This window comes from Manduca sexta, chromosome 21 (assembly GCF_014839805.1).
Source record: "Manduca sexta isolate Smith_Timp_Sample1 chromosome 21, JHU_Msex_v1.0, whole genome shotgun sequence".
NCBI lineage: Eukaryota > Metazoa > Arthropoda > Insecta > Lepidoptera > Sphingidae > Manduca > Manduca sexta.
Genome location: NC_051135.1, coordinates 13,363,550 through 13,388,188, shown reverse-complemented (window position 1 = coordinate 13,388,188; position 24,639 = coordinate 13,363,550). Strand labels below are relative to the sequence as shown.

Genomic DNA, 24,639 nt, shown 5'->3' with positions numbered 1-24,639 from the left:
CAAATATTGTGTATATGCTTAAAGTGGTATCAAATCTCGAAGTATTTTATGTATAAAAAAAAATATATATTATTTTTGTATAGTGCATGTGATTATAGTTATTAAAAAATAAATATACGCACAAAATACTTCATTATGTACTTTACGAAATTTTAGATTTACATCACCTGTTCAATAAATTCATATAGTCGAAAACGGAAAAATAAGTATTTTTTTCTCGCCTGCATAGGCTGTATGGCTTTGTCTTCCATAAATCCGATAAAAATATAAGGCTCATAAGTCAGAAGTCACATTGTCAGTTTTTGTGATTTTTTGTCACTGACAAGCTGCAGCTGACAAGGTTGACAAGTTCTGAGCTGACAAGCTAGTTTATTTGTCTCTGCTGACAAGTTCTAAGAAGTTCATCACCTTACCTCTACTTGTATTTTATACCTAGGTATAGTATTCAGATTTAAATATTGATTTAATGTCGTTGGCTAAAGAACTGATGAAAACTTGGGCAGCCATTGAGTTTTAAAAGAGGTTATCGTAGCATACGATTGAAATCAACATAAACATGATGACATATAAATTGGTATCAATTACTCGCGAATATGTAAGCCGCAGTAGCATATGTAACCAATTAAACATTTTGGGGTATAAAAATGAGTAATAAATTCACAAAATTCTAAAAATATATGTAACAAAACAATTATCTATTTAAAAAAATATCAATTAATTAGTTATAAAAGAATTCCAAGTTAATTTTTAGACTACAACAAAATCATTTTCGAACCAAATTTTATGAAAAATTACAGTTTAGTTTCTTCCCAATTAACCCCTTAAAGGAGTTACGAGCTGATTTAAAAAATAATCAAACCACATGTCTACCTACTTACAGTAATCAAAACAGACTTATTTTCTCATATAAAATTCAATAAAACTGATTCAGCCACCAATCAATGTAAACAACAGTTAATCTCACATTCTAAAACATAGGGATTATATGAATATGCAGTAAATTATGTACCTAATATACTATGTTATAATACAGAATTAAACAATAAAACTTAGCAAAATAATTAATAATCATGGATATTTCTGCCTTTAAAATTTCGTCATATTAAATTTTGAGGTATCGTACTCAGCCTTTTTTTATTATAGGTTTTTCATTATGTAAATGAAAATTGACAAGTAACAAAATTTAACTAATCTTGTGATTAGTCAAATTAAGTATTAAATTAATTTTTGATATATTAAGTTTTAATAGTTAAATCATTCTAAATACATCAATTATTTTCTATATGAATTAATATTCTTGCTGTGCAATTACTTCACTAGATTTCTTTTTTTCAAGGGCAGAATAGTGACCAAACTCAAGTACAAATATATAACAAGTCATCCAGTATTAGGAGCATAACAATAATAATAGAATGGCACAACTGACACCCACAGACCTCTGGCTTTGGGGACCCCAAAATGTTAGATTATAAACTGTTTTATGTATTGGGATTTAAAAAAACAAAAGTTTCCCATTCAGTTAATTACCCGAACCTCACTGTTTAGTTTTGACAAATAATAAATGATTCTAAACCCATAATTAATATAATACTCACCTAAATATACTTGCTATTTCATCTCTTTTCCAGAAAAAAAAGAATTAAGTGCAGAATTGTGAGTGATATCAAGCACAAATATAAAACAAGTCATTCAAATAATTACAGTATTTTTCAGGTGCAATGGAGCAGCTTCGGCAATGGAGGGAGAGCAATGAGAGGAAAAGTGAAGAAATCATTGAAATCTGGGAGAAATCCTTGTGCAATAATATTGACAAACTTGCAAATGATAGTAAGTACAGAAACAAACGCACTGATTAATAAAATATAAAAGTTTTTATTAGTTCATTCTTTTTTCGAATTATAATTCGAGAGTGGAAATTCCACTGATTAGGGCTTTGCACTGAGCATAATTTTTGCTTCTGGAGATTTCAGTATGGTTATAAATAATTCCCAAAGATTAGGCAGGGATGCTTCAGTAATGTACTAATGTAGTAAAAAAGGGCCCTTAACATATTTAACTCCATAAATAAGTATGCATGTGCCTGTAACATGCAATTCATGGAGTACTGATTATTCTGATGCCCCTTTTCTCGCTGACCTTTTAACTATCAACTATATTTTTGTAAGTAAAACCATTATGACTTTTAAAAAAAAGTACCTACAATTAAAATTTATCAATAAGATTTTTTCTATTAAATTTACTGGCGTGTCCGAATTATTAAGTAGCCACTGCTGGCAGGCGTGCTATAGACGGACGACTGTTTATTGTTATTTGTTTCAGAACACTTGATACTGGAGCAGGTGATATATGCAGCTCTAGACTGCCACATGTACAGAGTGGCTACTGTATGTCTCTTGATGTTGTCAAATGACTTCCCGGGCAGCCTCCGCGTCATGAAGCTGAAGGCGACACTCCTCGAAGCGAAAGAGAAGTGAGTGAAACTATCAGCTAAAGGTTTTAATAATTTTTACTCGTTTTTCGATAGCACAAAACCATCAGTGATGTTGGTTTCTTCTGCTTAGTATCATGTCAGAGTCTGGCTGTTGTGACGATATGCTCGCCCTGTATCATCATGATATGGAATCATGGCGAAAATTTGGTGCTTTAATTGAATTATGTGTGTGGGTGTGTTTAGGTAGTATGAAATTAGCATGAAATTATATCTTTTTTTAGGTGCAAACACTTGGTTTGTTGTATCTTGAAATATTCAAAACGCAAACGGAAACGAAAAAGCAATAGGCCTCAAAGCCGTTTTATTTTATTATTCTGACCAGGCCATAATTTATTGCCTTGATACTAAGTTATAATAATACCAGCCCTGTATTATATACTTGCCCACTGCTGAGCACGGGCGTCCTCTACTACTTAGAGGGATTAGGCCTTAGTCCACCACGCTGGCCTAGTGCGGATTGGTAGACTTCACACACCTTCGAAATTCCTATAGAGAACTTCTCCGATGTGCAGGTTTCCTCACGATGTTTTCCTTCACCGTTAAAGCGAACGATAAATTCACAAAGAATACACACATGATTTTTTTAGAAAAGTCAGAGGTGTGTGCCCTTGGGATTTGAACCTGCGGACATTCGTCTCGGCAGTCCGTTCCACACCCAACTAGGCTATCGCCGCTCCATACTAAGTTAACATGTAAATTATTTTTTTTACAGATACGATGAAGCCCTGGCCGTTCTTGACACTATAATCAAAACAGACGAAACAAACACTGGGGCTAGGAAGCGGCGGGTGGCCATATTAAAAGCTCAAGGTCTTATCCCTGAAGCTATTAAGGAATTAGTTGATTATCTCAAGAAGTAAGTAATGTAGGTTAAGAGTAGCATTATCCTATAATAATAATTAGGAAATAGCATGATTGTTGATGAGTGTGCATCCTACACTAAGTGCTACAATCACTTAAGCAATCGTTTTTGTTAATTCTTATGGCTTTGGCTGTTACTTTTACTTCAACAGTTCATAAAAAATGTGACTGTAACCTCATGCTAACTTAGTACTAATGCTGGCAGTACCACTTGCTGTGTTTGTCAAAATATTCGCTCCTTTTGTTAAAAAAATGTTATTTATCTAAGGACGGAGCATTGCTGTGATAACAAATCTGTTTCTCAGCTTTGTTTACCTGCCAGCTTGCTGTTTGTTCAGTTTTGTTTATATGACAGCTTGTTGTTTGTTCAGCTTTGTTTATCTGACAGCCAACTAGATTCAAGTTTTATCTCAATATTAGCCAATCACAACAGCCCTATATTTACGCACTGCGAAGGCTGTCATGCTGTCAGCACTGAGAAACAGACTTGTGCAAAGATAGAGCTTAGATAAATAACGTCTATGAATAAGGGGTTAATGTATATCTGTAACTTGATTTTGGATTGGTCAATAAAGGCAAATATTCGCTCCAATACGCCAAGTGTTGTACCTCAATAAATATAATGACAATGTTTGGTACAGATTCATGTCCGACGTGGAAGGGTGGCAGGAGCTGTGCAGCTTGTACCTGCAAGTACAGGACTACTCGCGCGCGGTGTACTGTGCTGAGGAGCTGCTCATTCATCAGCCCCACAACCACCTGCACCACCAGCGACTCGCTGAGATACGATACACTATGGTAAAATGGTTTTATCATAACTATAGATTCATATAGGGATGACATTTTTATGGCAGTTTTTTTGTAAGATTTTCTCTTCCTTTTTGGTAATTATTTACTAAAATTTTACTGAACTTTGTATAACTGTCTTTTTATGAATAAAAAAACGAAATAAAGTACTTTATAAGAAAGTCGAAAAATGTTTAAAAAAAATCTTTCAGGGTGGCCTGGAAAATATGGAGTTGGCCAAAACATATTACTGCCACGCGTTGAAACTGAATCCGGAAAATACTAGAGCTTTACTTGGCCTGTTCTTGGTAAGTGTTTTGTCTATTTATATTTGCCGCACATTTATATAAGTGTTAAACAATATATATCAACTTAATTTATTCAAAATTGTGGAAACCGCCATTGTGTGTGCCCCATAACATATCACGTCACGGGATCAGCCTGTATATCCGGTGTCGAATAGACCAACCTAATTATTTACGAAGAATAATCATCTCTCATCAATGGATACTTTATTTGGAGACTGGATGCTACTGCAACACAACATACCATAACAAGCAAATCACAATCTATGATAGGCATAGCAATACATTGTCTCTTTGTTGTAGGTTACAAACAACCTGCTCAGCCAATACAAGTCGTCTGGCAACAGTGCCAAGCGCAAGGAGACCTTCCGTCTGTGCCAGTGGGCGCAGGCGCGCACCGCCCAACGCACTGCCAAAGAATCCGCAGCCCCACCGCTGGACCAGATGATGCTCAACCTCGCCATCACGGATTAAATGGGTCAACGCACAGTACCGTGAGAACCACAAACATTTGACAACACAGGATGATGGCACTACACTGGCGTATTGGTCGAAATATTTACGCCTTTTGAACAAAGCAATATCGACTTTTTGTTTGTTATGTACAAAGTTATTTAGTTAGCCGAATATTCGTTCAAATACGCCAAATGTAGGTCCACCAATGCACAACATGTTTGCCAATATGCTGTTATAGACATTAGTTATTGGCCATCATTTCAAATGCAACTTGTAATGTTTGTCATTTATACAAAGGTTAATAAATAGATATATATTGGCACATATATTACCTAATTGGCAAATAGCAAGTTAGTACATTTATTCCATTATACCGGCCTCACACTACGTTATGTCCAGTCGTAATTGTCTCTTCTTGCACTTCTGGAAAATACATGAAATTTATTTACTGAATAATAAGTCTGTATTTCTTCAGTGTTGCCACCATGTTTGGGAAATTATGGGTTTGTGTTACGGATTATTTGTTATTTTTAAGGATATTTATTAAGTTAAATTAAATTAATGTATTCTATAGATTAATTTATGAGTTGTTTTATTATTTTTGGGTAAAAGTTTGTTACCACTGAGTTAAGGTTATATGTTCCATTTTATCCAATTTATTTTATTAAAAAAAAAAAAGAAATGTATAAATTTACGATGTGGCAAAAATATTTTGTGTTTACATTAGGAAAATATTTCAATAAAACTTATAAACATTGTATAATATCTATTTACTATTTTTGACCTTTTTTAATACATCTGATACTGCTGAATATATTTAAATTTAAACAACGAAGAACATTCTGTATTCATATGAAAATAGCTTTTTATACTGAAGACCTACTTCATCCTTGAAATGATTTTCATCCAAAGATACAAACCAACAATATTATATACTGTCCCATTGCTAGGAACGGGCCCTCTACTACTGAATGAATGTAGGCCTTAGTCCTCCACACTGATCTAGTGCAGGTTATCTGCCCGAGGATACCATCGAAATTAATATGGAGAGCTTCTCAGGTAAGCAGTTTTCCTTCACCGTTAAAGCAAGTGATAATTCACAAAAAAATATTCACATTACTTTAGAAGTCAGAGGTGCATGTCCCTTAGTTTTGAACTTACGGACATTCGTCTCGACAGTCTCTACCACACCCAAGTAGGCTATCGCCACCTACTTGGGATTGAATTATATAGGCATTTAATAAAAATAACAAATCAAATAATCTATATATTTATGTACAATTTCATAGCGATGTTTCAGCGTAAGTAATCCTGTACACTGCATTAGCTGCCAACTCCTCCGCTTTCCTCTCTTTTCTCTCTCTCCGCGTTACCTCGCCAACTGAGAAATATTTTTCCCTAGAACAAAAAGGTATTTGAGTACCAATGTCCAGATTTAAAATAACCCCCTAGACTTTAATAGCAATTCACATCTCCTTTTAAAATTTAGAATTCTACCACCATAAAAAACGGGCGATTTTATATAATTTTTATATGGATAAAAATACATGTAAGATTCGTTTTTTCTTCATGTATGTATGTAACAAAATTTAAAAAAAATTGATGACAGAATTATGGAGATTATTATGGGCCTGGTGGAAGCGGACAGTACTCCAAGATAATTCTCAATAGGAGTGATACCCCAATTTAATTGTAATCATTAATAATAAAAAAATATTTAAGTTATGTGAATAGATACATTAATTTCTATTCTGCTCTTTTCTATAAGAACAAATAACTATAGATATTCACCTGAAATTATGCGTGCCAGCACTAGTGTCGATAGGCAAGCTGGAGTCATTGTCATGCACCTTTTGATACGTGAGGAGTCTCCTGGAGGTTAGCTTCGACAGCACCTGCTCCGAATTGGCCACGAGCGTGAGGCACGGGTGGCTAGGCAGCTGATCCTCGTGGTACTCTTCCCTGAGGAAAAGGGTTTTTTTTTAACGGACTCTGGAGTCTACATCGGAGGCAACCTGCGAATGGGATACCGGAATCCCCCGGCTTAGCAACTGCACGGACCTGTAGGAAAGTTGGGAGAGGATATCTGGGGAAGGAAGTGTGGGGGAAGGAGAAGGAAGTGTCTTTGGATGGGAGAAAGGGAGGACAGGAAATGTTCGCGAGCTCTCACAGGCCTCAATGTGAATAGGCAACCATGAGGTATACACACTTGACTGTGTGCCTAGAGCTACACATTCGGGGTGGTGACCGAGCGCACAATAACTGCCTCAGGGGAGGATGAAGACGGTTGTCGGTATATGACTTACTGGCATGACACTAAATTTTTTAACTGAATAATCGAATAATTCAAATACATTTTTGAGTAGAGGTCCAATCATCTTTAATAGGCTCGCATGCAAATGGAGATTGTGACACAACTTTACGAGGTAGTTGTTCTTCATACTGTGCGCTGAGTTTCCGAAAAAACAAAGATCAAGAAACTGCCTGCCGAGTTTTCTCCTTACACAGACTCTTAAATTCTAAGCAAGCAGTACAGTCTAATCTTCCCAATTATTTTCTATATTATGCGAAGTTTATTTACCTGACTAGTGGATACCAGCACACCAGTATGCCGTCCACCTCCAGATACTTCGCAGCGAAGTTCAGCAAATCACTGTATATGTGTTGTATGTGGTATTCCACCTTCGAGGGTATGTGGTTAGAGAGATGTTCCTCAGAGAGTGTGTAGTTGTCTCTCTGTATGCCTATCTTCTCCGTGGGCTCTCTCACACCGTACGGCGCTGTTGATACAAGTAACAATGCATTGCGGCGTATAATACACCGATTGTGTTTTTAAGTGCGCAACGCCAGTGAACCAACGTTCGTCAAAGGTGTTATTAAATATATGAGGGAAGCGAACACTGCGTGTAACAAAGGGAGTTATAGCTAAAAGTATTGACGCATTACAAATGATGAGGGTTATTATATAGCTGACGAAAATCTTTGCGGACACCAGTTGTTTAGTCTGAATGGTTATAGCTCTCATTTTTACATACATGGCAAAGGCACTTATAAATACGCATGCGAAAAACACGCTCAGCTGGTTTCGGACGGCAAGACTGAGTATTTAGGATTTTTAGTAATAAGAAATACCGCTCAAAAACAACTGACTTAAACTTCATGACTCGCAATGAAAATAATCACACATTTCACCTACTGCTTAATACTTTTAATGAAGTAATTTTGAAATGCGTACAAATAACTCACGGTCCGTTATAATGGCGTCAAACTTCATCCCATCCCTCCAGAGGGGTAGCGAAAAGTCGCTCACCATCACGTCCAGGTATTTCGATTCGCTCCCGTACTGCCTCATGTTACTCCGTATGCTCTCCTCGTCAGTCCGAACCTGAGGGAATATTTTTTATAGGGCTATGATTCCTCTGCTCCTGATTGTTATTGGAGTAGAGTCCACGGGCAGTAGCCAACACGCTTTTTTTACTCATTAACGCTAATAGCAAGTAGAATAAATGTATGATAATGACATATCCTATCCATAAGTCCATCGCTAGATATAGCCCCAGATAGAGTATCGATTGACGAGATATTTCCTATCACTAAGCAACAAAATTATGCTGGCCTGTTCGAAGCCAGATAGCTATAAGTAGACCTGAAGTAAGTTTATTTAGGTGACCTTACAACATCCAAAATATTATATCGCTTTTACCCTCCCTCGAGAAATACAAGCGTGACATGAATGAACCATTGTGAAATGCGAGGGAAACTAATGCTGGTGCCACATCAACGTCAAGTGTCATTAATCGAGCCGAAGCGTACGTGTGACCCCGATTTATTTATTAGAGTTATTATAATATAACGTTAGTGTGGTCGCAGCACTAGTTCGAATGTAACCACAACCTTTGTAATACATACATTGTTACCTTTTGTCCGACGCGCGTTGGACGTGTCCTCGCGTGTAGCATCATGAAGTCTATGTCTGATCCCCACACGTAGGCTGTAATCCACACTTATATATTAATCCCCTTATTCATAGACTTTATTTATCTAAGGACCGGGCAATGGTGTGATAACAAGTCTGTTTCTGAGTGCCCACCAGCACTGAGAAACAGACATAGGATCGTTGTAGTTGGCTAATATTGAGATACAACAATATTAGCCAATCACAACAGCTTGTCTGTTTCGTTTTCATACTTTAACTGCTGAATTGCTAATTATAAAATTTCGTATGAAGATAGTTTCAGACCTTGAGAAGGACATAGGCATATTAAGACATTGATCCTGGAAAATTATATGTTGAGATTTTTATACCGGAAAACAAGTACATGCGGAGAGCTCAGAGCAACGCAAGACATATTTCCTGCCTAGTTTGTGAAGACGTTTGAATATAGCTATTAAATAATATTGAAGATTATAATTTATAATTAATTAAAATTCGACATTGATATTAGTAAAGCACATGAATTTAAAACAAGTGTTCAAAATACCTCCAAAATGCGCAGCGGCAACAAACAGAGAGCCCGAGCCAACAAATGGGTCCAACACAATGTCGCCACTCTTCACACGAGCCTGGTTCGCCATTATCAGCGCCAGTTGCGCGTCCATACTAGTGTTTCCGATGAAACGTCGCTTCTTCAGAGAGTGTTGTTGGATTAGATCACGCTGCCCTTCTGCGACCTGTATAAAAACTTTTGATTATAATTTTTTTGTGGTAAATACATGAAAACTTAGGCTCGTCCAGGGTAAGCTGCTAGACTAGCAGCAGTAATTGGTGTGAAGTATCAAATGTAGGAAACTGCTCTTTTCTTGCTTGTCTTAAAGAAACAATATCCCCAGTGTGATAAGGTTCTAATTAAAATATCCACCAAAAACTGAAAAGATGGGAAAATGTGGCTTTTCACACATGATACATTGTATAGATTCTGTGCTGTGTATGGTGTCAAAGATATTATCAAACATGCATTCTCACCAATTTTCCAAAGAACACATCATATGGCTGTTCAGGCACATTGTTGGGGTCGTCCCCGTAAAATTCTGCATATAACAATATTACATCTGGATTCTTCAATATCACTGGACCTTCCAATGGTAAATAGCTGAAACCCTGAAATAATGGGTGCCATAGTCTTATTGGGAAATTATTATTGCAACTGGCTGGTAAACTGACAGAATAGAATAAAAAAATTAAATTAGTGACAATTATATGTAAAAACCTTTAAATATAAATTATTTCATAAATAGCTCAGATTTGCCAGGGACTTTTGTTAATGACAAAACAAAATTATGTGCTTTCTTAGGGTTTATAACTACTCCATATGGAATATTTATAAAATTTGTTGAAATGTAGCCACGGACGTGTAACATGTCTGTCCATCCTTACTGCCTCCACTTTTATAATATCAATATAGATCTCACCTCAATCTTCTTAACTTTTTCTGCCATAGTAAAGTGCTTACAAAATGTCTCCACAACAACTTTGAATGATTTGTTTTTTGGACAACTATTTTCTATCAATTCTTTTGGGCATATATGTCTATCAGAGAGTTCAATTTCACCATGTGGTATTCCCCAAGCCCCTGTGTCATTTTTTAATGATTGCTTCAAGTTTTCATGTAACTGTGTCGTGTTTTTTGCTCTAGACCATAATTCTATGAAGTTCTTGACGAGTACGGATCGAGAAGCTATCTTCTTGGCACAGTCCTCTGATGGTAGTTCCACTATCCAGTAAGGTTTTTTTATAGATCTTGGCTCAATATATTTTATAGGAATGCCCAGCAAAGATAATATGCTGTCCATTTCCTAGAAAAATAATTTAAAATTATCAATTAGTGAAAAAAAGATTATTTTATAAATTAATTGCTCGTCATATTTCTTTAATGCTAGAGATTGTTAGACAGTTAAGAGTTTATACCAAACGTTTCTACTTTGAGTGTTATCGACACAATTTCTGCGATCAAGAATAATAAAATTCAATTCGTTCCAATATGACTTACGGCATGTCTGAAATCCAAATGTTCGTGGGCAAACCACACTAAGTATCTCCGCCACATCGTTTTAAAGACAAAATATTTATTTATCTATTCAACTTTAATTTTATTTGATGTTCAATGCGATACACTGATATCAACATAACCTCAAATACATCAATGACATGTAATGTTGAGTAGGTCATATAAGAGGCGGTACATTTGTCCCGTACATGACGTCAAAAAGTAAGAGCCGCTCAACATTATACATGTACTACGTCAAATTTTATGTCGCGAGAGTCTTTTTTTTTATTTAGGATAACAAACGGTTACACATTATAAAAGCTAAAAAAAAAACGAATCTGTAAATACGCAACCAGCACCGGCAGTCTTGTTACTCATTCTCCGTCACCTTTAAGCTATAGGATTTTTTTATTTTTAGATATCTTCATCAAATCGTGTATGCTATGCTTGCTGGCTGCGAAAAAGGCAAGCTGTTCGAATGCCTCATCAAGACGAAATCAGACCACTAAATGATGTCACAAAGTGCAAGAAAATCTGTCTCAGCCTTCAGGTGCTGTAATCCAACTTGAGAAGAGACACAAAATAATTTAGGCCTCATTATTGGCGTCATTGACGTATATTCTATAGATACGAACGTCCATATAAACTATTTATTCAAAATCTGAACTAAAACGTAACTTATTTATTCACTTGAACAAATTGTTATTTATTAAACTAATATTTTTTATTAAAATCCATTACACTTAAGAGATCATACTCTCTATAGCGCCGTGAACTTTTAGAAATATACTGACGAGGCATCTGTAAAGAAAAATACTATACGTAAAATGTTTTCCTTAGGTGTTTTGTTAGTATGTAAGACTCAAGCCTAAGGAAGAACAATTTTACAGTAAACGAAGATTTGCTGGCGATTTCGCTCGCGTGACAATGTTTTCCCAGATTAACGTGTGCAAGTCAATTCCAAACAAAAACAAAAGGAAATAAATTACCTACAATTCATCTCACTTGCATTAGGGACAGCCCTACAAAGCTGTCCCTGTTCAACTCCTTGCGACCCTTTTCCCGCTTTCTTCGTCCCTATTCAAATCTTAGACATCCCCAATCACCCCAAAAACAACAGATTTTTTCCGTTTATATAATTTATCAAAAAACACCAAAATAATAAAACATTTAAGTCTTAACTTGAATGTTTGCTATACTAAGTCCAAACACTAAATAATGGATGTTTGTAATTTACATTTTCATATAGGTATAAACAAACCTTATACAACAAAGTTTCTAAACGTACAATTATCTTGCTTCACGACAGGTTATTTTCAAATAAAGTTTTTGGTAACTTGCAGCTAATTTTATGCTCATTCAATCTTGCCAAAAAAACTTAAAATGATCTAATCCATATTTCTAAAAAAAAATTAGGTAATTGTAATGTGTTATTAATATTTAAAACTTTTCCTGGTTTTATCCCTATTCACCTCTCGATCCCTAATCACCTAATTTTACGGTATATCAATAAAAAATTGTATGGCAGTTCGCCATTGTTCTTTATTAAAATATTGTTCCAATTATTTAGAAAACGAATAACAAAATCGTACGAATAGCGTATACAAATATTAGTTACACTACAACTACCTACCATTTACAAGAAATCTTTACTAAATAAATTATTTTACACCAAGGCCACATCCTTATTATATCGAGAGTCGTAACGTATTATAAATAAAATATTTTCGTCGAACAAACATTTATTAACATTAACACTATTATAACTATGAATTTCTTTTATCATTTGCTTCTTTATGTTCTATCAGGTCTTTATATCGATCATGCAGGAAGTCTTGGTACGCGTCTTTGATCGCCCCTGAACACGCAACATAGTGTCCTCCCGAGTGTTCCGCCACTACTGGCTTTATGAACAAGTTTATTAGGGACTCGCTCATCTCTGAAAAAAAATATATTTTTGTGCCAATTTTAACAGATTCTATTATTAAGTAGGTCTTTCATATGTGAGACTCTGCTTGGGTAGGTACCACCGCAATGTCTATTTCTGCCACCACGCAGCAGTGTGTAGTCACTGTTGTGTTACGGTTTGAAGGACATTGTAGCCAATGTAACTGCTGGATATAACTAGACTTAACATCTACTGTCTCCGGGTGGAGACCGCAGTGGAATACCAAAGTATTGTTTGGTATTCCACTGCGAAATTCAAAATGTTGGATACTGTTTATGGGCGGTTGTATCACTTACCATGGCGAGCACAGTGGAATACCAAACAATATTTTGTAATTCAAGGTGTTGGATGGTGTTTCTACTATTCAAGGGCGGTCATATCACTTACCATCAGGCGAAAGGCAAGCTCGTCCGGTCATTTAAAGCAATAAAAAATAAAATATGGTCTGTCTATTAATAATAATATAATAATATCAGCCCTGTATTACATACTTGCCCACTGCTGAGCACGGGCCTCCTCTACTACTGAGAGGGATTAGGCCTTAGTCCACCACGCTGGCCTAGTGCGGATTGGTAGACTTCACACACCCTCGAAATTCCTATAGAGAACTTCTCAGGTATGCAGGTTTCCTCACAATGTTTTCCTTCACCGTTAAAGCAAGCGATAATTCACAAAGAATACACACATAATTTTTTAGAAAAATCAGAGGTGTGTGCCCCTTGGGATTTGAACCTGCGGACATTCGTCTCGGCAGACTGTTCCACAACCAACTAGGCTATCGCCGCTTTTTTTTTGGTCTGTCTATTACCAATTTTTTTTTACTGTTTAAGGATATATAGTTGAATTCAATAAATAGTCCCAAACTATAAACCAATATAAACAAACTGTAAGCATGTCAAAATAACCATACTGATTTATCCCTGCCACATTCATCATATCTTTATCCCAGATGGGTAGGCAGAGGTCCAACAAATAATAATTACTATTGCATAATAACTGGTTAACAACAACACCCTGTGGCGTGGGATTTTTATATGTAAATGTAGCTACATAAATGATAAGAACTACCTTTAGGTATAATGGAGTCCCCTTCTCCATACACATGTAAGGAGGGTAATGAAATCTCTTCATCATAGAATCCTTTGTGAACTAAACTACCAGAACGGAAACCTGATGCAAATATTGCAAACTTGAATGTGTATGGTAAATCTGAAAACAAAATTATTAATGAAATGTATTACTATTCTAAACTCAATACATAGGTAGAAAAGCTTGATACATATTGGAAACAATGCATTATTATCTATAAGTTCATGCTGTATGGCAAATTAATTTAATAATGGTATTAAGTGAATAAATATGTAAACCTAATATTTTGTACAAATCAGGTTGAATTAAGAACACCCAATTTTCTTTTCTTTATTTTTGTATAACCAACTATGACCATAAATAACTACTAACTTTTAAATCTGCAGTAGCAAATTAATAAACCCTCTAAACTATTTATAAAATAATTACCAATTATTATTTTCATTAACAGTAATGCCGCGTCAATTTATTTGATGACATCATTTAAAAATGTAATAAAGCAAAATACAAACATCCTTTCTGTTGCATAGCTGCTAATAGACCCACAAGACAAGCTCCCTGTGAGAATCCCATGAAGCCATCAAAAGGCCCATGCTCGGAGACAACTTTCTCCACAAGCCTGAGTGTGTCTTCAAACCCAATAGCTGGTCCTCCAAGACATTTACCACTGAATGTGTTGTCTTCAGCATTAAACCACCATGACCTGGCATCTGAAATCACATATTTTTTCTTCATAATCAGTGAACGATACAGGATTAGAAGCAAAATTGTGTGTCAAGAGCTCATAATTAAATTAATCATAATCTAATAAGGAATTTGACATAGTTTCTGTGATATTAGGGCATGTTTTTATATAAAATTATCTTGTAAATTCTCATCTCATCAAATTTAAAGTATAAAAAGAAAGTTTATCAGTATCATGGCTAGCAACTTGCTTGGCGTCTTCGATTTTAACTTCATTTGATATTTACCATCATCTCCACCCCCATCTTCATTCAAAACTATGTGTGGTGCTGAAAGGAAAGTCAACTGGGCGTATTTAGCAACGGCTTTACGGAAAGAACCGATTTTGCCTCGGAACACACCACCATTCTGCCTATAGCCATGGAATGCCAGGATCTTTAGTTTCGGTCTCTCCTTACTGCTGTCCGGCATAGATTGGTTAGAATTCGAATGGTGTTCTGACAAGTTGGTCTCACTCATAGCTGATACTGTTACACTATATTTAAGGTTTAAGCCATATAAATGACTACTTAGTTTGTTTATCAATTTTAAAAACTGAATTATGAGACTGCGAATTCGTGCCTTCGGTAAACTTAAACTAATGTTCCAGTTCTTATTGTCAAATTTTGCTTTTAGTACCTTATCTAATTCTATTTACGAAAGAGAAGGAAAGTGATTCCTATATTAGTGCAAGAGAGTAGAACCATCGATGTGAGCTATGCCAAAAATTTGAAAGAAACCATATTGGAACTGGAATGTCCTGTAATGACAGCTATTATTTGAAACTATTGCATAAATAAATTTGTAGCAAATAAGCCGTGGTTAGATAAAACAAAAATAAATATTATAACAATGGTACATCCTGGGTTATGATAATAATTTCCTAATTTAATTATACGAAAAAATATACTGTTTAAAATACATTAACATTAGGTATTTGAACGCAACTTTTAACCAGTGTTGCTAACTTAGTAGATTTACCCTTATATTGGTAGTATAGACCCCACTTTTAGCGAAGAATTATATAGAATGCGTGGCTGGTAGATGGATCAGATTATGATAGTAACGGTTAATATGTCGCTTCACTATGAGACTAATTTTGTCATAATATAATTATTGAAGACAAAATAGTAATGTGTGGTTGCTGAGATCCCCGGAAAATCTGGAATTTGGTTTTTTCTGTTTCATGTCTTACAATAGTTGTACACATATATTTGTGTAAACATAAGAAATCGGTCTCATGCCGTTTATTGCGGGCTTGGTAAAAACAACAAACTAGCAACACTAATTTTGGCGCCAAATTTCGTCAACTGTCAAAGTTAAAACCAAACAGTTGAACATTTAAAGCGGTCGTTGTTTGTTACAATTTATTTTATAAGTTTCGTTATATTTACGCAAAGAAATGGAGGACGGTGACTTTGATCAACGTTTAAGAGATTTGCAAAGGGAATACCTTGAATTTTTAGATGATGGGGTAATGTATAATATAATAACCTGTAACTAATTAAAGTGTGCATTTATCAACAATTTTTCTTTTGAATATATATAACATATTTACTGTATTTATAATCAGTTGTGATCTGGAATGTGTTCAGCAACAAATATCTATCACTACATAAAAACTATCGAGATATTAAATAGAAATATTTACTGACCATTTCACAATTTCCAGGAAGATCAAGGTATATACATGGAGAAAGTAAAGCAAATGATAGACGACAAATCAAAGCGACTAGTTGTAAATGTAAATGACCTGAGAAGGAAAAGTCCAGAAAGGGCCAAGAACTTGCTAGAGAATGCTTTTGAAGAGCAGATAGCTTTTCAGAAAGCCCTGAAGGAGTATGTGTCATCTATAGACCCGACTTATGCTAAAGTTCAGGAAGAATTTTTTGTGGCTTTTTCCGGTAGCTTTGGTAACAAACATGTTACTCCAAGAAGTTTGACGTCAAGGTAAGTTTTATATCAGGTATTTTTAAAGACAATCCCAATTTTAATCTTTGATCTGATTCAGAGAATAAACAACTTAAAACAAGTCATTTGTTAGCATTCAAATTTTTTTTTTTTGGTTATTTTTGGTGATGGATTAAAAAAGTTATTGAGATGATTAAACACAGTTGCTAAAAAGTTATTTGAATGTGAGATTAAACTTATTTTGAAATAGGTTCACTTAATCAATCAATCACCACAAATAAGCCAAATATAAGTTATTAATATTTATGTCAACAGTTGAAAGGCTAATGGCTTGAGCAAATTTTTTTTTGCAACACAAAGTGTCATACATGTTTAAAATCAGCATGTTTTTCTATTTTTTTTAAGATTGATAAAATTTTCCCAAAAAAAAAATATTGCTTAAGTCAATTAGCCTTTCAACCGTCTACATGATACTATACTATTCAGAAAAACATGCCAATATCATGTATTCAACACTCAAAAGTGTGTTTGAATGAAACCACACTGTTTTTAATTCATAGAATAATCCAACTGTATAAAATAATTCACAAATGTTTAAAAAACCATTTTGGCATAATTCAGTGCATTTTGTCTGTAAATAGGTACCTAGGTAACCTAATATGTGTAGAGGGTATTGTGACAAGGGTATCGTTGGTACGGCCCAAAGTGGTGCGTAGTGTCCACTATTGTCCTACTACTAAGAAAGTCATGGAAAGGAAGTACACAGACTTGACTTCGTTTGAAGCATTCCCTACCACAGCTGTATATCCTACTAAGGTGAGGGAAATCATATGAATATTTAACATTTTAAATGAAGCTGTAATTATTGGGAATAGTAACTTAATAAGTCATAAAACAGCATTATCCTGAGCTGGTCACCTAATAGTCATTGGCCAGGCATGCAATGCAGCCCTTTTTGAAATAGTTTTTTCTTTTATATTATATCCCAAATTTGATATTCGGTTGCTTTCACCTGATATTGACAGTAGATAATTTTATCTTTAATTTTATTTTTAAACAATCTTGGATTAGGATTTTATAGTTTGTCAAACAATTTAAATTGAAATTTGTTTAAACTACACCTTTTCATAGTGTGTATTCATAACTATTAATATCTCCAGGATGACGATGGCAATCCATTAGAGACTGAATATGGTCTCTCCCGATACAAAGATCATCAAACCCTCACAGTCCAAGAGATGCCGGAGCGTGCCCCTGCAGGCCAGCTACCGCGCAGCGTCGACATTATCTGCGATGACGATCTAGTGGATATGTGCAAGCCTGGTGACAGGGTGCAGGTAGTGGGAAACTATAGGTGTCTACCGAACAAGCAGGGTAGCTTTACTGCTGGTACTTTCAGGTGAGTTTACTCATTTAAATGTATTTTTTTTTTGTTCATTACTTCTTTATATTTGAAGTTAGGTAATTTCTATTTACCTATACTGACCTTTTTAACCACTCATCTCTTTATATGTATTTGCTATCATGTAAGTTCAAATATACTTGTAAATAATCAAAAAAAAATTCTTACAGAACCATTTTAATAGCAAATAATATCAGCCCGATTAATAAAGATTTGAATATGTCGATAACTCTGGAAGATGTGAAGCAATGCAAGAGGCTGGCCAGGAGGACCACTGTGGACATATTTGAGTTGCTGAGCAAGTCACTAGCGCCATCTATACATGGCCATGATTATATTAAGAAGGCCATACTTTGTTTACTTCTTGGTGGGATGGAAAAAGTACTGCCTAATGGCACTAGATTAAGAGGGTAAGTTCACAACTCCATCTGCATATAAAATAAGTCGTAATTTTATATTAGTGGGATTCAAATGTAAGATAATTAGACAAAAAAAATTAAGTAGTGTTTAAAATACATTAGTAAATATTAGGCAATTTGTTTGGGAAAGCACTAATTTAATCTTCTTTATTAATTCATATTCTGTATTCATAAGCAAAATAGTTTGCAGTGATGTCATATTTTTTCTGCAATGCTACCATGAAACGCCCATTCGAAATTTCAAACCTAAAAAAAACACATACCAAATACAAAATAAAGATTTACTATGAAGTTACTTTAGACGTATTTCATGAATTGTTTCCTATTGTAATTGTAGATGTTTGTGGGAAAAATATTCCTATAATTATCAAGTGTTCTTTCTTTTCAGTGACATCAACGTGCTTTTGATCGGAGACCCATCAGTGGCGAAGTCGCAGCTGCTCCGTTATGTGACGCAGACAGCGCCGCGTGCCATCACCACTACAGGACGAGGGTCTTCGGGAGTCGGTCTTACTGCTGCTGTTACTACTGACCCTGAGACTGGGGATCGCAGGTAATACCAATAACAGATGTTAGCAATTTTTTTAGTATACAGTAAATAACAGGGTGGGCATTGCAGTGCCCCTCGCCGCAATTCTTGTGTGCTTGGTCTTCACATCAAGTGCACGGCAGGGATATTTGTCGCGCCCCGAGTAAGTAAAGTCTGTATACCTCATGGATGCCAATTTACATTGAGGCCTCTAAGGGCTTGCAAACGTTTCCTGGCCTTCTCCCCTCCTCCCATCCTATGTGAAGTTTCCTTATCCTTCCCCCTTATTTATTTCCCAACTTTCCCCTGGGATTCGAGAATCCCATTCGCCAGTTTCCCCCGGTGTTAAATGCGGGGTAGATATGCAAAAAAAATAATTACAAAACTTCATAAATAAGGATATGAACAACTATTTTGGTGTTGTTTTAGATTGGAGGCAGGCGCCATGGTGCTCGCGGACCGCGGCGTCGTGTGCATCGACGAGTTCGACAAGATGTCGGACATCGACCGCACGGCCATCCACGAGGTGATGGAGCAGGGCCGCGTGACCATCGCGAAGGCGGGCGTGCACGCCACGCTCAACGCGCGCTGCGCCGTGCTCGCCGCCGCCAACCCCGTCTACGGCAGGGTCAGTAACACGCATACATTTTAGGGAACTATTAAAACAAAATATCGATAACTACTTTGCATGTTATCTAACACAATGAGGCTTTTTTCGTTACTTACACTGTACTTACCAGTGTTCGTTAGGCGGTATTGCACTATCTAACAATGTGTAGGAATGTTTTATGCAATAAAAGCAAGTAAAACTCGTCAAAACTAACTGATGGATTAGTCATTCGGTCGAAATTTTGTGCACAACATTGAACCCGACAACTATGAAGTCTTTTTTCTTGACATACATTTTACAGATTCCGCTGGTGATTGTATCATATAATAAAATTGGATAAAATTTAATTTTATGTGTAATGCAAAATTATCTTAAATTATTTGCTACATTTATTTAGATATATTAAAAAATCAAAAAGAAAAAATAAAAGGTTTGCCGAAACCCGGGATCGAACCAGGGACCTTTAGATCTTCAGTCTAACGCTCTCCCAACTGAGCTATTTCGGCGATACGGAAATTGACGAATTTAGTCACGTGCAACTGAGACAGCGAATATTCCAGCACGAAATTCACAGTATACAGTATTCACTGATAACTGCCAGACAGGGCCGTAGCTAGGCTAGAATTTAAGGTAGGGCAGTTGTGGTTACAGTTAGAGCGGAAGTAAAAATATTACTAGATCTGATCTGGTTAATCGATTTTTGGCTTTCTTGACGTGTGAACGTAAAGAGTCAGCTTAATACTTACGTAATTGTTAGGTAATTGTTAATTGTTAGTCAGGTTATACAAATTGTAATAAAATTCCCTTAAATCTCGAAAGGGGGTAATTCCACCCATCAATACGAATAACTCTTATTATGGGTCTAACTTCCAAATCGTGAAATAAAAAACCCGCTGCTCCATATATTTTGATTGAGTAGTTATGTATAATTTAGTTGATTATTAAGGTAGAGGCATTAGTATTTTAAGGTAGGGCATTGCCCCACAATGCCGCCCCTTAGCTACGGCCCTGCTGCAAGGGTATCACTATTGTGAACTATGCCACTACACTCAGAGATATTACATATATACCCAGCCAAGAAAATGAAAACCGTCACAAGGTTTAACTTGGAACTAATTTCTTGTAATGACAGTGTTAACTTTATAACAACCAAATAAAACTACAAAAAAAATATTATTGTACAATGTAGATAGATATTATAACTTTAACTTTTCGGACGATCAACACCTCAGTCCGCCCCGTGGCCATTAAGGCTGCAGTCTACGAGAAGTCATAAGCAAAATTAAAATATAAAAACTGTGATAATCAGAAAACTAGTTTTATTTAGATGTCTAACATTCGCGTAAACAACAATATCATTTAAAACGACAAAACAAACGTGACGCCTCCAAACCAGGTTTTTATTTTCCTTGTCGCTGGCTATAAGCAGAACAGCGGAAATAAAAAGTATTTTTTTTTATTTTTGTATATTTTCCTTGTCAGGCGATGTTCCTTAGCAGTTGGAATAACATAATCATATTTTTATATTTTTGTAGTATGATCAATACAAAACGCCGATGGAGAACATAGGGCTGCAGGACTCGCTGCTCTCCCGTTTCGACTTGCTGTTTGTGATGCTGGACATCGCAGACGCGGACCACGACAACATGATATCGGAACATGTTCTCAGGATGCATAGATACAGGTCAGGAAACTATGATTCTCAAGACATTATGCTTTGAATTGTTTTCAGAGTTCAATTAATTTGGTTTTGCAATGGTGATGTAAGCATATTTTGGCTGTAGACTAAAATTGAAATTAAATTTAACACCAAGCACTAGGTGGCGCTATTGCAAAAAAAATTGCTGGCGTCTAACTCAACTCATAAAATAAAAGAAATCCAATAAACCGAGATACTTGCAATGATTTCAAATGGTTACAATTGCAGGAACCCGAAAGAGCAGGATGGCGAAGTGTTGCCGATGGGCTCAACGGTGGAGATGCTCTCTACAGAAAATCCAGACGTGGATGAAACAGAGGTGGGTTCAATGAATTTTACATTGATTATTTATGTAGGGTAGTAGTATTTTTTTTTTATGTCTTGGAACAGTGGAGGTTTGTCAGTAAATATTTTTTGGGAGATGACAATCTTGGGCTAATTGTGTAAAATCAACTCTTAGAAAATGACGAAGATGCCAAGAAAAATGGGAAAGTTCTGTCTTATAGGTAACCTATTTTATCTAGCATCTTTCACAGAGTAATGTCACTTTAATCTCTTGAATTAATAATAAAGTATGTTTGGAAATATTGCAATTAACTTAACGATCATTAGTCCACAGTAAACCTTACTGTATTTACGAAATAGTTTCATTGTTGCATTTTATTAGGAATCCAGCGAATCAATATACGAGAAGTACGATCCGTTACTGCACGGCAACACGCGCAGCAAGAAGGAGCAGATCCTGAGCACCAAGTTCATGCGCAAGTACATCCACATCGCGCGGCTGATGAAGCCCAAGCTCACTCAGGAAGCATCCGACCTCATTGCCGACGAGTACGCCCGGCTACGCAACCAGGATATGATGGACAATGATGTGGCGAGGGTAAGGTTTGACACGTTGTTTGACGCACGCGAATGATTACGTATCGAAGTGTGTGGGGAATGAGCCGCAAGTATGGTTAGTTTTGGTCTTATAGTCGTTATAAAATTGTAAGCATTATTATGACTTTCATTCAGATATTTAGTTAAAAAAAATATTTACGAGATAGACTAATAGAGATATGAAGGCCGGGTAAAGTTGTAGAAATAGATACATACGCCATATCCTACAGTTGTAGGTGTTCATAAATAATGGTAGTTAGTAAATTTACGGTCAAATCTCCGTTTATATTTGTGTGTGCTAACGCCAGAGCCTATGACCCGTGCAGACGCAGCCGGTGACAGCGCGTACCCTGGAGACGCTGATCCGGCTGAGCACGGCGCACGCCAAGTGCCGCCTCAGCGCCAACATCACGCACGACGACGCGCTCGCCGCCATACAGCTTGTGCAGTTCGCTTACTTCAAGAAGGTATCCACTTCTTACTAACATAATAAATAGCATTGAACATAGCTTTTACTTTCCGTTTAGTTTTTTCAACCCCTTCAACAGATAGTGAATAATATGGCTATTTAATAAAATAATTATTTATATCCTTTTATTTTAAATAATGACTTTCAATTAAAAATCGAGATGAGAGTATTTTGTAACAACCTGTATCTTGTCAAAATTTTGCAACATTTTCACACATCCTGTATAACCAATGTGTCCGCAGGTGCTAATAAAAGAGAAACGTCGCAAGCGTCGAGCGTCATCCGATGGGGAAGGAGTCTCCGATGGAGAACCCGCACAGCCGCGGCCTAAGCGCTCCAGGACCACTGTAAGTTCTACATATTATTATATTTGCATCCATACATTTCCTTTCATAATAATGTTTTTTTTCATAATCTATAAAAAAATTGCAAAATCACCTTTAAAACTATAATTAATACAAATAAGAGGAAATACTGAAAAAAAAACAATAATCCATATTCCCTCAGCAGGGTGGTGAAGGCCAGGATCCTTACGAGTTCTCCTCTGATGAGGAGGCGGAACCTGTGCTACGCGCCGCCCACGAGCGCGAGCCCGAGCCCACTCAGAGAACCACGCGCTCTTCACAGAAAACTATTGAACCTAACAGGTAACTATTGACTTGGAATATACAAATAGTTATTCGAATCAACTGGAAATTAATTGAGCTTTACATTAAATTACTTTAACTTTAGAGTTGGGTATTTGTTGAATAATAATATGATAAGGAAGTCAATACGTGATTTTTAAGGCAATAACAAACTATCAAAGCAAATTGTTAGAGCACTATTAAACAAAATGCAGAATTTTAAGACTTTATTACAACCTTTGTGCTCCATATAACCAACCTCCATTACTGTGATGCATAATTTTACAATTATCATGTTTATTTATGAAAGAGAGTACAACCTAACTCTATATAAAAGTAGCACTATTTAACATTTACACGGACTTAATGCCAAAGGAGTTTTTCCACGATTTATGTGATATTTATTTGATTGAAAATACAACCCTTATACAATATTCAAAAAGTATAGATTAGGCATTAGCACACACAAAAATTGTCCCAATTGTAAAGTTTCTTTTCACTACGCGTAAATAAGATTTACATGCAGTCATTTTTGCTTGTATTGTTTAAAGTGAAAAAGAAAAATCACATGGCTTTCATATCTCAAGAATCTTTGTGTGCGTATGGAACATTTTTTCCTTCGATTAGTTAGGGAATAGCAAATTTAGACTTTTGATATATGGTAGATTTTACCAACATAGCCAAATACCGATACCATAGAAAATAACGTACTTTGCAGGTTAACACAATTCAAGTCAGCATTGCACGAGTTATTCAAGTCGGAGCGCGCCAACTCCCTGCCGCTGGACCGCGTCACGAACTTCCTCAATGAGAAATACTCGCACGAGCCCTTCGAAGCGGGAGAGATACAAGCCGCGCTCGACACCATGACCAAAGACAACCAGGTCATGATGGCTGATGACATTGTCTTCTTGATATAGACTGACTTGAGGTCATGTGCGACTGTAGTTGTCGGATTTTGTTAATGCGAAAAAGTTAATTTCTATATGCGTACTGTATATAATACCCCACTTTTTCCGAAGCAAAAACTGTAAACTGAAGGCTGATTTATCAATAAGGCTATTCGCATTGTGCATTAGTGTCAAGTCCTTTGTTTTGTATGACAATGTTTACATAATTTCATCATAATGTTATTATGAATTAGGTAACTGAAAAGACAAAAAAACTAAAATGTATTCTTAGGATGAACGGATTGAGTCCAACAATTACATAATCTTGACAAAAAAAAAATGTGATTGTGAACAAATTTATCTTTACAGTTATAAACTATCATGATTCTAATTCTAGATAATGTTAAGCGCAGGCGCATTCTATATAAGGGAAAAATTACAAAAGATACAAAGACATGAATCACAATAAAAACTTCAGTAATTTAGTTTTACTGAATCTAGAATGTAAGTCATTTCGTTATTTCCAGTGATTTGAATCAGCAAGTTCTGTATTGGATTT

The 24,639-nt window shown here is 35.9% G+C and overlaps 4 protein-coding genes and 1 non-coding gene across 8 annotated transcripts; 2 read left to right on the top strand and 3 right to left on the bottom strand.

Moving 5' to 3' along the window:
* The first annotated feature begins 283 nt into the window (after window positions 1–283).
* LOC115451566 (ER membrane protein complex subunit 2-A) lies at window positions 284–5,577 on the top strand. 3 transcript variants are annotated; one of them, XM_030179916.2, is made up of 7 exons: window positions 284–436; window positions 1,714–1,827; window positions 2,320–2,470; window positions 3,204–3,347; window positions 3,994–4,150; window positions 4,351–4,446; window positions 4,747–5,577. In XM_030179916.2, exons 2-7 carry the CDS (start codon window positions 1,719–1,721, stop codon window positions 4,915–4,917), a joined length of 828 nt encoding a protein of 275 aa, XP_030035776.1. In that variant the 5' UTR covers window positions 284–436; window positions 1,714–1,718; the 3' UTR covers window positions 4,918–5,577. The 3 variants fall into 3 exon arrangements, with proteins under 3 accessions (XP_030035776.1, XP_030035777.1, XP_037296819.1); XM_030179917.2 differs by having other exon boundaries at window positions 291–436; window positions 1,704–1,827; XM_037440922.1 differs by lacking the exon at window positions 284–436 and adding an exon at window positions 1,398–1,460 and having other exon boundaries at window positions 1,704–1,827.
* Window positions 5,578–6,153: 576 nt separating this feature from the next.
* Window positions 6,154–11,050, bottom strand: LOC115451567 (tRNA (guanine(10)-N2)-methyltransferase homolog). Its single transcript, XM_030179918.2, has 9 exons — window positions 10,887–11,050; window positions 10,309–10,692; window positions 9,863–9,997; window positions 9,381–9,570; window positions 8,817–8,890; window positions 8,146–8,284; window positions 7,481–7,679; window positions 6,691–6,861; window positions 6,154–6,297 (listed from the first exon to the last, which is right to left on the bottom strand). Exons 1-9 carry the CDS (start codon window positions 10,941–10,943, stop codon window positions 6,183–6,185), a joined length of 1,464 nt encoding a protein of 487 aa, XP_030035778.2. The 5' UTR covers window positions 10,944–11,050; the 3' UTR covers window positions 6,154–6,182.
* Window positions 11,051–12,607: 1,557 nt separating this feature from the next.
* Window positions 12,608–15,268, bottom strand: LOC115451572 (esterase GA18864). Its single transcript, XM_030179926.2, has 4 exons — window positions 14,892–15,268; window positions 14,433–14,630; window positions 13,900–14,040; window positions 12,608–12,822 (listed from the first exon to the last, which is right to left on the bottom strand). Exons 1-4 carry the CDS (start codon window positions 15,121–15,123, stop codon window positions 12,650–12,652), a joined length of 744 nt encoding a protein of 247 aa, XP_030035786.2. The 5' UTR covers window positions 15,124–15,268; the 3' UTR covers window positions 12,608–12,649.
* Window positions 15,269–15,936: 668 nt separating this feature from the next.
* Window positions 15,937–24,466, top strand: LOC115451568 (DNA replication licensing factor Mcm3). 2 transcript variants are annotated; one of them, XM_030179920.2, is made up of 14 exons: window positions 15,937–16,117; window positions 16,316–16,593; window positions 17,196–17,370; window positions 17,715–17,953; window positions 18,127–18,366; window positions 18,764–18,928; window positions 19,334–19,532; window positions 21,050–21,198; window positions 21,442–21,532; window positions 21,881–22,096; window positions 22,422–22,562; window positions 22,807–22,911; window positions 23,075–23,211; window positions 23,909–24,466. In XM_030179920.2, exons 1-14 carry the CDS (start codon window positions 16,046–16,048, stop codon window positions 24,108–24,110), a joined length of 2,409 nt encoding a protein of 802 aa, XP_030035780.2. In that variant the 5' UTR covers window positions 15,937–16,045; the 3' UTR covers window positions 24,111–24,466. The 2 variants fall into 2 exon arrangements, with proteins under 2 accessions (XP_030035780.2, XP_030035779.2); XM_030179919.2 differs by having other exon boundaries at window positions 23,072–23,211.
* Window positions 19,948–20,020, bottom strand: Trnaf-gaa. Its single transcript has one exon. It is a non-coding gene; the product is annotated as a tRNA-Phe (tRNA).
* Window positions 24,467–24,639: the final 173 nt, after the last annotated feature.

Bases quoted from the DNA above. Each gene is read 5' to 3' on its own strand.
- LOC115451566 (XM_037440922.1), top strand. From the start codon at position 1,413: ATGGCACAACTGACACCCACAGACCTCTGGCTTTGGGGACCCCAAAAT. The intron at 1,828-2,319 runs GTAAGTACAGAA...TATTTGTTTCAG, and splicing joins TGACAAACTTGCAAATGATA to AACACTTGATACTGGAGCAG. The intron at 4,151-4,350 runs GTAAAATGGTTT...AAAATCTTTCAG, and splicing joins CTGAGATACGATACACTATG to GGTGGCCTGGAAAATATGGA.
- LOC115451567 (XM_030179918.2), bottom strand. From the start codon at position 10,943: ATGTGGCGGAGATACTTAGTGTGGTTTGCCCACGAACATTTGGATTTC. The intron at 9,998-10,308 runs GTGAGATCTATA...CCATTATTTCAG, and splicing joins AAAAAGTTAAGAAGATTGAG to GGTTTCAGCTATTTACCATT. The intron at 7,680-8,145 runs GTGAGTTATTTG...TTGTATCAACAG, and splicing joins TGACGCCATTATAACGGACC to CGCCGTACGGTGTGAGAGAG.
- LOC115451568 (XM_030179919.2), top strand. From the start codon at position 16,046: ATGGAGGACGGTGACTTTGATCAACGTTTAAGAGATTTGCAAAGGGAA. The intron at 17,954-18,126 runs GTGAGTTTACTC...AAATTCTTACAG, and splicing joins TTTACTGCTGGTACTTTCAG to AACCATTTTAATAGCAAATA. The intron at 22,563-22,806 runs GTATCCACTTCT...ATGTGTCCGCAG, and splicing joins AGTTCGCTTACTTCAAGAAG to GTGCTAATAAAAGAGAAACG.
- LOC115451572 (XM_030179926.2), bottom strand. From the start codon at position 15,123: ATGAGTGAGACCAACTTGTCAGAACACCATTCGAATTCTAACCAATCT. The intron at 14,631-14,891 runs GTAAATATCAAA...ATGTGATTTCAG, and splicing joins AGATGGGGGTGGAGATGATG to ATGCCAGGTCATGGTGGTTT. The intron at 14,041-14,432 runs GTTTGTATTTTG...TTTTGTTTTCAG, and splicing joins AGCTATGCAACAGAAAGGAT to ATTTACCATACACATTCAAG.